The sequence below is a fragment of the Lathamus discolor genome, chromosome 13, assembly GCF_037157495.1.
Source record: "Lathamus discolor isolate bLatDis1 chromosome 13, bLatDis1.hap1, whole genome shotgun sequence".
NCBI lineage: Eukaryota > Metazoa > Chordata > Aves > Psittaciformes > Psittacidae > Lathamus > Lathamus discolor.
This window is the reverse complement of record NC_088896.1, coordinates 12,491,843-12,504,711: the sequence shown is the minus strand read 5'-3', so window position 1 is coordinate 12,504,711 and position 12,869 is coordinate 12,491,843. Positions and strand designations below refer to the sequence as shown.

At 63.9% G+C, this 12,869-nt stretch overlaps 2 protein-coding genes across 4 annotated transcripts; one reads left to right on the top strand and one right to left on the bottom strand.

Annotated features, from left to right (window-relative positions):
- Window positions 1–2,728: 2,728 nt before the first annotated feature.
- On the bottom strand, window positions 2,729–6,568 carry CANT1 (calcium activated nucleotidase 1). Of its 2 annotated transcripts, none has more exons than XM_065693353.1 (4): window positions 6,464–6,568; window positions 4,337–4,976; window positions 3,892–4,095; window positions 2,729–3,463 (listed from the first exon to the last, which is right to left on the bottom strand). In XM_065693353.1, the coding sequence occupies exons 2-4, from the start codon at window positions 4,953–4,955 to the stop codon at window positions 3,093–3,095; spliced, it is 1,194 nt and encodes a 397-aa protein (XP_065549425.1). In that variant the 5' UTR covers window positions 4,956–4,976; window positions 6,464–6,568; the 3' UTR covers window positions 2,729–3,092. The 2 variants fall into 2 exon arrangements, with proteins under 2 accessions (XP_065549425.1, XP_065549423.1); XM_065693351.1 differs by lacking the exon at window positions 6,464–6,568 and adding an exon at window positions 5,185–5,276.
- Window positions 6,569–7,018: 450 nt separating this feature from the next.
- On the top strand, window positions 7,019–12,208 carry C1QTNF1 (C1q and TNF related 1). 2 transcript variants are annotated; one of them, XM_065693355.1, is made up of 4 exons: window positions 7,019–7,304; window positions 10,099–10,270; window positions 10,386–10,528; window positions 10,820–12,208. In XM_065693355.1, the coding sequence occupies exons 1-4, from the start codon at window positions 7,061–7,063 to the stop codon at window positions 11,368–11,370; spliced, it is 1,110 nt and encodes a 369-aa protein (XP_065549427.1). In that variant the 5' UTR covers window positions 7,019–7,060; the 3' UTR covers window positions 11,371–12,208. The 2 variants fall into 2 exon arrangements, with proteins under 2 accessions (XP_065549427.1, XP_065549426.1); XM_065693354.1 differs by having other exon boundaries at window positions 7,219–7,304; window positions 10,119–10,270.
- Window positions 12,209–12,869: the final 661 nt, after the last annotated feature.

The window sequence follows — 12,869 nt, the reverse complement described above, 5'->3', positions numbered from 1 at the left end:
GTGAGAAAGGCTGAGACAAAGGTGGTTTAATAGATAAAGCAGAAGCCATGCACAAGCAAACTGCGGGGGGGGGGTGTGGGGTGGGGTGTGGTGGTGTTCATCAATGACTTCCCATCGCAGGCAGGTGTCCAGCTATCCCCCACCCATCCCTCCATCGTATGTCAGTGACTTGGGAAGACAAATACCATCATTCCAAGCATCACCCCCTCTTTCTTCTCTGGCTTCATATGCTGAGGATGATGTTCCATGGTCTAGGATATCCCTGGGGTCAGTTGGGGTCAGGTGTCCCAGCTGTGTCCCCTCAAATCCTTGTGCACTCCCAGCCTGCTCAGTGGTGGGGTGGCATGAGGTGGAAAAGGCCTTGATGCTGTGCATGTGCTGCTCAGTGATAATGAAAACATCCCATTATCAGCACAAACCCCCAAAATCGCCCCAAACCCCCAAAATTGCCCCATGTAAACTGCTGCAGGAAACGTCAACACAGCCGCAGTGAAAACAGCGCACTGTGACACTGTGTCACTGCACCAGGGTGCTGCCGGCATCACCAGACCTGTGCGCAGCGCTGCATGGGCGCGCTGCATCTCTGCAGCCGTGGCTTTGGCCCTGCTCTGGCTCTGGGCAAGGACACGGTGTCTGACCCCACGAAGCCGGGTGCTGCTGGCATGCATTGGCAGAGCGAGCCACCACCCTGGCCACAGAACCTGCTCCTGAGCCAGCCACTCACCGCAGAGCTGCCTGGCCACGGGTACTCACGTTTGAGGGAGGTGCCAGAGCTGCTTGCCTCTGGGATAACAACAGCAGAAACGCGGGCAGCTGAACCCAGGCCAAGCCCTGACTGAGCCTGCAGGGAACCTGTGGCAGGTGACAGCTTCAAGGCACCGCGATGTTGGATGGAACCTGGAGATGGACCCCAGGTCCCCAACATCGCTGTGGGGCACATGGTCTGCAGGTGCTCCCAGTCACCAGGAGTCCTGCCTGCCCAGCTGCAGGCCCTGGTGCTGCTCACAGGGCCTGGATCACTAGGAGAAGGGAGCACAGGCAGGCAAGGCAGAAAGTGGGAGGGTCTGGGGACACATGTGGGGGGGCCCCACTTCCTGCAGGGTGCAGAGGTCCTGGCCCGGCAGAACAAGAAGGGGTCCACAGGGTAGGAACTCCCCCAGGGAACCAGATGGGTGCTGCAGAGTTGCCAGCCCCAGGCCAGGAGGACGAGCGAGGCCAGGAGCAGCCGTGCCAAGTGAAGTGCAGGCAAAGGTGAAGTGGCCAAGGTGGCCCATGGCCAGTTGGTACCTGGTGCCCTGGGCTCGTCACACGGCCTCAGAGGCCACGTGCCCAGGCCGGGGCGGGCTCTGCCCGTGGTGCTGGGACAGGCAGTGCCCGGCAGCAGCAGAGGGAGCGCAGCCTCTCAAGCCCAGCGGCTGAGTCATAGTCGGGGCTAAACGAAAACACGTGTCCAGCCGCAGCCGCGCTGCTCACCCCGCTCTGAGGTGCTGGACACTGTAAACAGGGTGGGGGGGACACAGCCAGCCTGGGCTCTGGGGAGGGCCCGGTCCCCACCAGCTCGCCCCTGCCAAACCCAGGCAGCACCGTGGAGCCACACACCAACCCAGCGCATCGCTGGAGGCTGCTGGGAACCAGGGCCGGGGCTCGGCCAGGCCGAGTGTGTTGGGGTGGGGAGGAGGCCCCGCGCCTGCAGATGCCCATGCTCCGAGAGACACGCGCAAGCTCCTCCTGGGAGCCGCTGGCTGCCGCCGCGATTTCACAATGCTGCTGGTGAGCACGGGGCTGCGGCAAACACTTCCCAGCTGCTGTCGGCCCTGGGGAAGCCGAGCTGGTGCTGCCGGCTCTCTCTCCTGCGCCGAGCACAGCAGCCCATGGAGCAGGCTTGGCTGCAGCTGCCAGCTCCCAGCGGCTCCTGTCTAGGCCCTGGCTCTTCCCAGAGCTGACAGCTCTGGAGGCACCTCTGGAGCCTGAGCCACGTCTGAGAGAAGACACACGGCCAGGACCATGCACCTCCTTGGGAGCGGGCTGGGAGAGGAGCGGGGGTGTGCCCACAGCACACACGGCCACAGCTGTTGGCCCCATCAGTCACTTGAAGCCACTGCACTGGTGCTTCCCCCAGCCCTGGGGCAGAGCCCACGTGCCAGAACAGCAGTGCCAGGAGTGGCCCCAGTTCGTGGTGCTTGAGGCCACCAGAAGCCCCAGCGCCACTGGCAGTGTGGTAACTGCTGAGTCCCCTTGGTCCTGGGCAGAGGAACACACCACGGCCCCCTCCCACATGAGACCTTCCCCAGGAAACAGTGCCCAGGGCTGGCCATCACTTCCCCGACTAACAGGAAAAGGGAAGTGAAACAGCTTCTGGGGAAAGGCCTGATGAAATCCCCTGTGGCCATGACACTATAGATGGGCTTTGCCTGCCCTGGCTGTGACACCCTGCATGGCCCTGTCCCATCTGTCACCCTGTAACCCCAGAAAGGTCAGGATCCAGCAATCGTGCCTTCAGGAGTGCTCCTCCCCATAGGGACACTTGTCCCTGTGTCTCCAGTACCTTCCTGGTGAGGTGCTGGGGACATAGCTCAGAGGTTCCCCTGCAGCATGGCCACAGCACAGGTTGCCAGCATGGCTGGGCTGCAGGGCAGGGTCAGACCTGCTCCCCCAGGTACCAGCACAGGCCCAGTGCTCTGGCTGGACACCCCCCTCCTCCCATGGAACACCACACAGTGGGACAACGTAGCAGAGCTGGGGCTCAACCTTCTCCTTCACTGCAAACCCAGCGCTTGGGTGTCACCAGAGCCACAGAAGGTTTCTGTCACAATTAGGGGCTGGCACTAATGGCCTGACTGGGGATCCAGCACACGGGGCCATGGCCGTGTCTGCTGGGCTGAGGCTCGCGGCTCCCTGTGGTGGCAGTCCCTTGCCACCAGGTGCCACTGCGGAAACACTCGCGCCACGCCTGCTGCAGCACAGCAATGCTTTACAGGAGACGCCGAGGCCAAGTACAGAGCTGGGAGCAGAGCCTGGCCTCCCTCTGCTGAGCCCAGGGCTGCCCCCGGCTGCCAGTGGCCCCGTGCCCCTCCAGTCCAGTGCATCAGTCGTTAAATAAACTCAATGCCCTCGTATTTCACACTCCCGATCCTGGTCTCAGGCAGGAGGAAGCGCCCGTCCAGCGTGAAGGCCATGATGTAGCTGGCGATCTTGCCATTGTCCTCTTCTGATTTCAACGCCACGATGATCTGGTCGTCCGTGTCTGGGATGAACTTGAAGGAGGAGAAGCCGTGAGTGGGGACCACGTCCCCCACGCGTCCCACCGTCACGTCCCCGAAGTCCTGCGTGGAGCTCAGCAGCAGGTTGGTGCCGCGCCGCTCGTCCGCCTTCTCATTGTAGCGCTCATGGCTGGCGCGGCGTGGCAGGAAGAACCAGCGCTGCAGCGTGTCACTCCAGGACACCGACTCATGGATCAGGTAACCTGCAGCAGGGAGCAGCGGCTGATGGCGTGGGGCACCTGCCAGGCTCCGAAGGACACCGCAGCGGGGAGGTCACAGCCCCATGCAGGCAACCACCGTGAACGTTTCCACCTCCTCCTGCCCACTGCCCATGCAGGAGCGCCCCCAGTCCCTCCCAGACTGGGACAGGGGCATCCCAGCAATGGCCTCCTCTGCCCTGGGGCCCGGCTGCCAGGCACAGTGCTGCTGAGCCACCCTGCAGCTGCTTGTGCCACAGACAGGGGAGAAAAACCCTGGACAGGCTTTTCCTCTGTTCCCATCAGGACAAGGGGAGGGCTTTGGCCTCCATCATCCTTCAAACCTCACACAGGTCCCAGTGTTTATGGGGAGGGAGACCTAAGCCCCGGAGGGTGTGGGACAGGGGGTGGCAGGAGGGAGCTTTGCTCAGTACCTGGTGGTCGGATGCCTGCTGCAGCCCTCAGTGCGTTGTAGTTCGCCACCCAGTTTTCATGGCCCACGTTGCCCTTGTAGCCAACGACCTTCACCCACTCGGGGTTCTCGTTCACCACCTCCCCTGTCGTCGTGGTCCACTCCTTGCCCAGTCCCCCTACGTAGAGGTGCTCATCCTTCACTGCCAGCCACTCTGCCTTGAAGCCTGCAGTGGAGAGAACAGCACGAGCTGGGGCTCAGACAGCACATGGATATGGGACTGACATCCACTCCCCTGAACACCACATCGGACAGCTCAGTGCTGGACAGAGCCTTCCTCCATGCTGCCAGCAGGACCCCAGGCAGGAGTTGCCCCCGAGGCACAGAAAAGGTGCACCCGCCCCAGCAAGCTTCAAAGAGCCAAACTGCTCTGCACCTGCAGGATGGGACAGGATGGAAGAGCTCACCTTTCCCCACTGTGCCATCGCCATCTGGGAGGATCACCCAGGGCACCACCTTGTTGCCCTCAATCTGATAGACCACTCCTGTCCGGTCATCCACGGCGTACAGCTTCCCATTGAAGACAACCAGCTCGGAGAGCTCCATGCCCCTGCCCTTCTCAGCCAGGTGGGACTGCAGCATGCTCTCGTCTTTGTCCCACTCCACTGTCACGCTGTCCCCACTGTCTGACAGCACCAGGTAGCCCTTCTTCAGGTAACTGAACCAGGTGTGCTCCTCAGAGGCCCGGGACTGTGTGTCCAGATCCGCGATGACTCCGATGCGGTAGCGCACACCCTCGGGGTTCCTCTGGGGTGGGGACAGCGGGTAGGTGTCATTGTAGCGGTCCCCTGCCTGCAGGTTGAGCTGCCAGTTGTGAGGATTGGGCAGACCGTGCCGTGCCGGGGAGGATCGGTGCAGGCAGAAGAGCAGCAGCACAAACCCCACGCAGGCTGATGACAGCACGATGGCCTTCCAGCGTAGTCGGAAGCGGGGGTCAGCACCCTTGGTCATGGACGCGAGGACAGGCAGACCACCAATGCTGATCCGGAGGGGGCTCATAGACTCATCGCAGGGCGGGACGGGCATCAGACTGCGGGCGAGGAGAACCTGGTGAGAGGAAGGGAAGAAGCAAATCAGAGAGCTGGAGCCTGGCACTGCACTGAGCTTGGGGAGAGCAGAGCACAGCCATGAGGGAGCAGTGAGGGGCCTCAGCCCCTCTCCTGCAGCATGAGAAGGTGCTGCCACCTCACACAGGGAAGAGCCAGCACGCCAAGGGGCTGCTTTGCTGCTGGAGCCACTCTCAGCCCCTTCTCACCTCACTTCATCCCTGCTCTGCGGTTCCAGACCGGGGCAAGCCCTGGTGTGTTGGCAGATGCACATGGCCTGCTCAGCACCTCCACCTGCCCCAGCTCCACTGCAGCCCAGGCAGGGAGCCGAGGCCACACCAAGCCCCGAGACCTGTGCTGAGGTGCCCTGCTGAGCAGTGTCCCTGCACAGCCCCGGCAGGAAGGAGGGTCCTCTCTGGCAGTGCGGCCAACCCTTGCTGCCTCCAAAGCAGCCACCGGGCCTGGCCCAGCTCCCACGGCCCCTGGGAACCAGCCCCACTGGTGAGCGTGTCCCCAGGCCCCACAGGGACACCGGCAGACACGTGGCAGCTCCACCCACACAGGATGCCAATGCGTGAGCAGGAAGCGAAGCACCCGGGTGCAAGGGACAAACACCCCGACCTGCCCAGCCTTAAAGTCGCAGCAGCCCCTGCTTTCCCCCTGCCCACGGTCACAGCGTACCCTCGGGCACAACTCGTGTGCGGGTGCCTTCAGCCCACACCTCGCTGTGCCCACCCGCAGTGCCCAGGCACCAGCAGCTCCTCTCCCTGCCCTTTCTCTCTGTGCAGCGCAGGGGACGTGGCAGCTCACGGAGCTCCTGCAGATGTCAAACAGCCCCCCCGGCGCTGGAAGCCCCCCCAACATCACCTGGGCCATGCAGCCCAGGGCAAGGACCCCCAGCCCGGGGCAGGACCCCAAAGGAGGGGTCCCCAGCTGCCAGCCCAGGGCTGCCCCCAAGGACCCGTCACCGCCGTGGTGGGGCTCCGGCCCTGGCGCTGGGCACGGGCTGTGCCGCGGCGTTCTCAATGCGCCTTTCAGCAGCCCGAGGAGCGAACAGAGGTTGCATTGAGCGCGGGGGGCCGAGCCCCGGACAGGCGGGAGAGCTGCGGAGGAGAGGGGCGAACCCTGCGGGGACGGAGCACTCCCGGTCCCACCGCCCCATCCCAGCACCTGCCCTGGGCACGGACACGGGACCCCCGACCCCACGGGCATGGACACGGGCCCCCAGGCCTCCCCGACAACGGACAGCGGCACCTCCGGGCCCCACAGACATGGCCCTGGGAGCCCTGAGCCACCTCCTCGGGCGAGCTCTCGGGAAATCGGTGCACCGCCCGGCCCGAGCGGGGCCTTGCTGGCCACCGCGCCCCTCCGCCGCAGGGCACAGCCCGGGGACACCGATGCTCCCACCCGAGCGGGCCGCCCCAGCCCGGCGGGCCCCGGCGCTGCGGCCCCGGTGCAAGCCCCTCGCCCCCCGCGGTCCCAGCTCACCGCAGCCACGCCAGCGCACAACCGCCGCCGCCACCGCCGCCGCCACCGCCTACAGCTCCCGGCAGGCCCCGCGCGCCACGGCAGCCGGCAGCGGCCAAACCTCCGAGGACAGAGCGAGAACTACGGCTCCCAGCAGGCCCCGCGCGGCACCGCCCCCGCGGCCTCGGGGGTGCTGCGGGCTGCGGTGCGCCCCGTGCCCTCCTGCGGGCCCGAGCCGGGGGCTGCTGCTGCCCCCCCCCGGCTGTGTCCGTCGCGGGTGCCCGGCGGGCGGGACCCCGCCGCAGCCCGCAGTTCCTCCGGCCACGCCCCGTGTCCCCCGGTGCCGGGGTGCGGGGACGAGTCCGGGGCACCCCTGTGTGCCCGTTGTCCGCGGCCGCCCGCGAAGGGCCCGGTTCCCGGGCGGGGCTGGGCGAGCCGCGGTGCCCCCAGGAATGGGAAGCGGCAGGCGGGTGTTCGGAGTGGGGCAGGGTCCTGCCCCGCAGAGCAGCCCTCGGGACCGGCCCCGGTGAAGCCCCCATACCGCCCCTGTCCCCTGCCCTCGGACCAGCGCCGGTCGTGGCTGCGGGCCCGGTGCTGGCAGGAGGTCCGGGAGCGCACATGGTTAACGCAGCTGGCGAGGGAGGGCTGCGCGCCCCGTTCTGCTCCTCCCGTCCCATCCTGTCCCATCCTGTCCCGTCCCGCTCCTCTCCGCCGCCTCCGCTCTCCAGAAAGAGCATTTCCGCTCGGGCCGAAGGAGGAAACGGGGCCGCGGGAGCGAGGGGCAGCCGAGCCGGCGGGGCGGTGCGGGGGGATGCTCTAGGGAAGGGACGGCAGCGCCGGGAGGAGCAGCCCTGCCCCGGAGGTAGGTTGGCGGCAGGCTCGGGGGGACCCTGCAGACTGGGGCCAGCGCCCCACCTCGCTGTACCCATCTGCGGTACCGCTGGCGGCAGGCGGGACCACCCAGGAGGCGGCTCTGCCTCGCCAGGCCCATGGGTGCCCCAGGACATGTCCAGCGAGGGGGATCAGAGCCCCTCAAATCTGGTCAGTCGAGCAGGGGCCTTGCCCTGGTGCCAGGAGGTGGTGGGGACCACAGGGACCGTCCTATGAGGACACAGGCTGACCCACAGCACCATGTACCCAAAAACCCATCCCCATGAGCAGTCAAACCCGGGGCTGAACAGCCCCAGACACAGCCAAGGGGGACATGGTGGCTGCAAGGTGCACCCAAGCACTTATCACAGGTGCTGTGGGTGCTGGAAGGTCACGACCATGCCGTGGTCCTTCACTGCCACCCTTCTGCCTGCTGGGTCTGCATTGCTTCAGTGTGCAAACAGCTCTGCAACCATTCCAGCTGCTATAGCAAAAGGTGGGGATGAATCTCAGCAGCACAACCTCAGATGGGTCCGGGTTCTGCTGCTGAGGCCTGGGGAGGGTGAGGTGAGCACACAGGTCCTGCTGAGCCGCTCATCCCTCTGCCAGGCTTTGCTCTCGTTGCATCCTGGTCTTTGTCGCCGCCTGGAACTTATTTCAGGATGTTTTGATTTGCAGTCCCTGAATTTAAATCCCCCAAACTGATCCTGGAGATCATCCAACCCCAACAGGAAAAAGAGTCCCTCCTGCAGGACCGGGTATGCCCGTGCAGGCAGCTTCTGCCCCGCGTGCCTGTGGGGTGCAGAGGAGCCCCGCATGCTTCTGGTGACAGCACCATGGCCATGATGGCACTGTGCCAGTACCGTACACACACAGCACGGCTGCCTCCATTTCCAGCCCTGGGGCAGCCTGGGAAGCTGCTTTTCTTGGTGGGAATTTCCTGGTGACGGATTTCTTCTCCTTGTGGAGCAGTTCCCTGCGAAGCTGTGTTTTCCCCAGGGTTGAGCCTGCTTTGGGTCCCAGGGGAATGTGTGTTTTGATGGTCCCAGAGCTGAGGGAGAGTCACAGGCTTCTCAAAACCCCACAGACTGCATGCCATGGTCTCTGGCATGTGGCTGCCACAGCTGGAAGCCAAGTGGGGTAAAGAGAGCCAAGGCTAAGGCTGTGCGGGGTGGTATCTGCCCACAAGCCCCTGACTGGCCCTCTCTGTGCTTCTGTCCATGGATCTGCTTCTCCCCTGCCTGCCGAGCTGAGCATGGGCAGGCACCAGACCAGGGAAGACACAGTGCCAGGATGCCCATGCATGGTACCCACAGCCCTGCTGTCCTCATACCCAGCAGCAGCACACGGGCCAGGATAAGTCAGAGGCGGTGGGCACACAGGCAGCTGGGAAGCACGTGAGGGGACAGGCCCTTTGCAGATGGTGCGAGCAGTAGGAAAGCCCTTTGGAGCCTTTCCCCATCCCTCTGCCTCTTCCCAGCCCCAGCGCAGGTGACTCATAAGCCTGGCATCCATCCTGGCCTCCACACCCGCTGCTGGAGCACGCCCGGTCCCCAGACACCAGCCACACACCTGGGGACATCAGTAACCCCTGCCCTGAGGCTGCCAGCCTGGCTATTGCCCACCAGCGACCCTGACCAGCTCACAAAGTGGGTGGTCACCAAAACAACAGGATTCTGCCCCAGGATCCTTCCCATGGCCCTGGCCCATCCCCAGCACACAGGCTGTACTGTGCAGGGCCCTGTGCCCATCTGGTTGCAACCTTGCACTGCCTCAGATGCCAACCGGCTGGGCAGTGCCACATGGCATTTGGCCATGGCTGTCCTGGCGCCTTTGGGGCTGCAGGGTGAGGTGCTGGTGCCCAGGTCCGTGCTAGGAGCGGATGCAGCTGCGATAAGGCAGGGAAGGGCAGCAGAGCTGCCGGGGTTGGGCCACGGTGCCACCCGCTACTGGTAAATACAAATATTAGCTCTGGCCCCATGCAGGATGTGGGCTCGCAGGGAGGTTTCTCCCCATGTGGACCGGCTCCCAGCCCGCATCCATGTCTACAGAGAAGTGGGTCTTACCTCTTTGCAATCCTCAGAGCAAGGGCTGGCAGGTCCTGGGGCACAGGAGCCCCTTTCACAGGGTCTGCGTAGCCTGTGCTGTGGACACCCTCACACGCTGTGGGGCAGGAGGGATGCAGCACCCTTCCTGGGGGTTGGGGTCCCACACACAGCCAGGGCGGCACCCAACATTCTCCCATGCCATTTGGAGCTGCTTGTAGCTTTTATTTCGGGTGCTGACACCCCACGTTGCTGCTCTTGGGCATTCATGGGAGGTATCTGAAGCCGGGCTGGGTAGGAGCAGCAGCGCTTGGACAGTCAGACAGAGGCTGCTGCTTTGCTCCTCCCTTGGCTTCTCAGGTAATTCCCTCTTCTGTGCACACCAGGGGCTTCATGGCCTCGCGTCTCAGCCTGTTTGTGAGCCCAGAGCCCCTGCACTGCCCAGACACGGGTCTCCCAGGTGCTCACTGGAGCATCACAGAGGTACATGGCGCAGCTAATGCAGCTATTTAGGTACAGATGGTCTTTTGCAGATCTGATCTGATTTGCATCTGCAAGGGATGCAGTGAACACGCTGCAGGCTCTGCTGGGGAGGAGGCTGCTGGAGAGCAGTGATTTGGGGCTGGAAGGGCAGCTGTGCCCTGCCTGGGGCTGTGCCATGCTCCGGGTCCTGTGCTGGGGACAGCGCAGGGCACAGCCAGGGCCGGGCATTCCTGCAGCATCCCTCACTGTCCCCCTGAGCCAGCCTTGGCACTTCACAGGGCACTGCCATGGAGGGGCTCTGGGCGCCTGGTGTCCTGCTGCTTTCCTGCCTGCTGCTGCCCTTCCCCGCGGGCAGCCAGACCAGACCCAGCCGTGACCGGCATTTGGAGACGGATCCCACAGAGGCACCGTCCCAGCACCATGCTGCCAGGTGAGGGGATCCCAGGGGAGGGCGTTTGGCAGCGGGGCCCACGGCAGTGCTGGCACTGCGAAGGGCCTCAGCCCCCCATAGCTCCCCATTGCTCTTTGCTTTCTGCCCTCCACAGGGCCATGCAGGAGCAGCAGGTCAGCAGTGCCCAGGAGATGCCCCTGCAGCGCCGCTGCGTTCACTGCTGTGAGCAGCCTGACCAGCGCTTCTACCACCCCCAGTACCAGCCCCTGCCTCAGATCAACATGACCATCCTGAAAGGTGAGGGCTGGTGGGGACCCCCCACTGCTGCATCACTGCCCACAGCCAAATCTGCCACCCAGGCATTCCATGCTGCTGGGTACCACCAGCCTGGCCTGGCAACACCATTGCAGTGTGGAGCTGTGCTCCCAGTGCTGGCCTCGCACGACCTGGGGGCAAGAAGTTTGGTCTGGTGCCCAGGGAGGGGGTTGGGGGATCCCTGCTGCCCCTGTCCCTTTGTTACACAAAGGCACTAGGTTTAGGGGTGTTGCTCACCTCTGAACATGTACCCGTCCCTCCTGCTTTGGCCAGGTGAGAAGGGGGACCGCGGCGAGCGAGGCATGCAGGGCAAGTTCGGCAAGACAGGGGTGGCTGGCAGCAGGGGCCACGCAGGGCCCAAGGGACAGAAGGGCAGCATGGGTGCCCCGGGGGAGCGCTGCAAGAGCCACTATGCTGCCTTCTCGGTGGGCCGCAAGAAACCCCTGCACAGCAACGACTACTACCAGACCCTCATCTTTGACACGGAGTTCGTCAACCTCTATGACCACTTCAGCATGTTCACGGGCAAGTTTTACTGCTACGTCCCCGGGATCTACTACTTCAGCCTCAACGTGCACACCTGGAACCAGAAGGAGACATACCTGCACATCATGCGCAATGGGGTGGAGGTGGTGATCCTCTATGCCCAGGTGAGCGACCGCAGCATCATGCAGAGCCAAAGTGTCATGCTAGATCTGCAGGAGCAGGATGAGGTCTGGGTGCGGCTCTACAAGGGTGAACGTGAGAACGCGGTCTTCAGTGACGAGTACGACACCTACATCACCTTCAGCGGCCACCTCATCAAGTACAGCGGAGACCCCTGAGCGCCCGGTGGCCCCGCGCTCCTCCTGCCCTGGGGCAGGTGTCCGAGGAGCCCCTGCCATCCCTCACCCTGGGCATGCCACCGCTGTTAGCTGCTTGCCCATACATGTGCCGCTACCCCAGCGGCTGCAGTGTGTGAACGTCCCCACCGCAGCTCCTTGAGGCCCATCAAATGAACCTCGAGGAGCCAGAGCCATTTCCAGCCTCTGCTGCACTTGAGACCCAGAAAGCAGCTGCACACTGGGTGCAGGCAGGGAGCTCATCCCCTCTTGTGCCTGCTCCAGAGCTGGGTTTGCTGGGACACAGCCTGAGCTGACACCAGCAGAACGGGTTTGACTGCTGGTGCCCTGGAGCAAAGCAGTGCAGACATGGGCACCATGTTCCTCCCTTGTTTCCTTGTACTGTGCCATGCTCTGCAGGCATCTGATCCTGGAAGAAGGCAGAGGGTGCTCAGCACCCAGCAGGGAAGGCAATAAAACCACTAAGGGCCCCTCTTCCTTTTCACAGAGCTGGGTCCCAGCCACGTGGGTGTTGGGCACCCTCTGAGCGAATGCTTCCCCCATGCAGATGGCAGCAGTGCCCCTCCACAAGCCCCACCACAGCTCCTCCCACCACGGCCTCTGCTTGGTACCGGCACTGCTGGGGATGCTGGCTCCCCAGGTAGCCCTGGGTGCGGGGCCTTTGGCCTGAGCCACTTCCTCTTCAGTTACGTTATCTGCTGCCCAGGCTTTGTATTTCTGTAGTTGCAAGAGCAGAGTGGGGCCCAGGGCAACAGCCTGCCCCCCTCCCTCTGCACAGCTTTAAGCATTAAACACCCCATGATTTCCAGTTCTACTCACACTTTCTGCGTGTCCTCTTGCTTCATGTGTGGAGGCTCCAAGTGGCTCAGGGCAAGTTGCTGCTCCCACAGTGCAGGGGCATCCTGAGAGTCACAGGCTGTCCTGGTGCTGCTCTGCTGGTGGTGGAGTGGGAAGGGCAGAGCATCCCTGGAGAGCTGGGGTGGCCTGAGCCAGGCTCTGAGGTGCAGCAGCTCTCTGAGGGCTGGGAGCTGAGCACAGTAACAGACACACGAGCAGGGTAGGCTGGGGGTGATGGTTGGGTTTATGAAGAGGCCAGATGATCTGGGAAGTACCTGGTGATGAGGCAGGTCTGAGGGCAAGCTGTGGGTCAGGGTCTGGATCTGTGGGTCTGTGGTTGGGCAGGGCAGGGCAGGGCAGGGCAGGGCAGGGCAGGGCAGGGCAGGGCAGGGCAGGGCAGGGCAGGGCAGGGCAGGGCAGGGCTACAGCTGAAAACCACCATCCTCCAGTCACAGCAGGGAAAAGGAGAAATGCTCAGGGCTGAGCTTAAATAGTGCTCCATCCCCAGGGGTGGGGGGTGAGTGGGGTCCAGGTGAGGCTGGTCATTCCATCAAGGGCTGCTGGTGCCTCAGCCCCAGTGCTGCTGTCCCTATGGGGCTGGCAGAGACCCTGCTCATGGCCCAGCCCCATGGCAGGGGCAAAGC

What these genes read in the sequence shown, in the direction of transcription:
- CANT1 (XM_065693353.1), bottom strand. Translation starts at nt 4,955, where the DNA reads ATGCCCGTCCCGCCCTGCGATGAGTCTATGAGCCCCCTCCGGATCAGC. An exon ending in CGATGGCACAGTGGGGAAAG is followed by an intron (nt 4,096 to 4,336) that starts GTGAGCTCTTCC and finishes TCTCCACTGCAG; the next exon opens with GCTTCAAGGCAGAGTGGCTG. An exon ending in AGCAGGCATCCGACCACCAG is followed by an intron (nt 3,464 to 3,891) that starts GTACTGAGCAAA and finishes TCCCTGCTGCAG; the next exon opens with GTTACCTGATCCATGAGTCG.
- C1QTNF1 (XM_065693355.1), top strand. Translation starts at nt 7,061, where the DNA reads ATGGTTAACGCAGCTGGCGAGGGAGGGCTGCGCGCCCCGTTCTGCTCC. An exon ending in GGAGCAGCCCTGCCCCGGAG is followed by an intron (nt 7,305 to 10,098) that starts GTAGGTTGGCGG and finishes TGTCCCCCTGAG; the next exon opens with CCAGCCTTGGCACTTCACAG. An exon ending in TCCCAGCACCATGCTGCCAG is followed by an intron (nt 10,271 to 10,385) that starts GTGAGGGGATCC and finishes TGCCCTCCACAG; the next exon opens with GGCCATGCAGGAGCAGCAGG.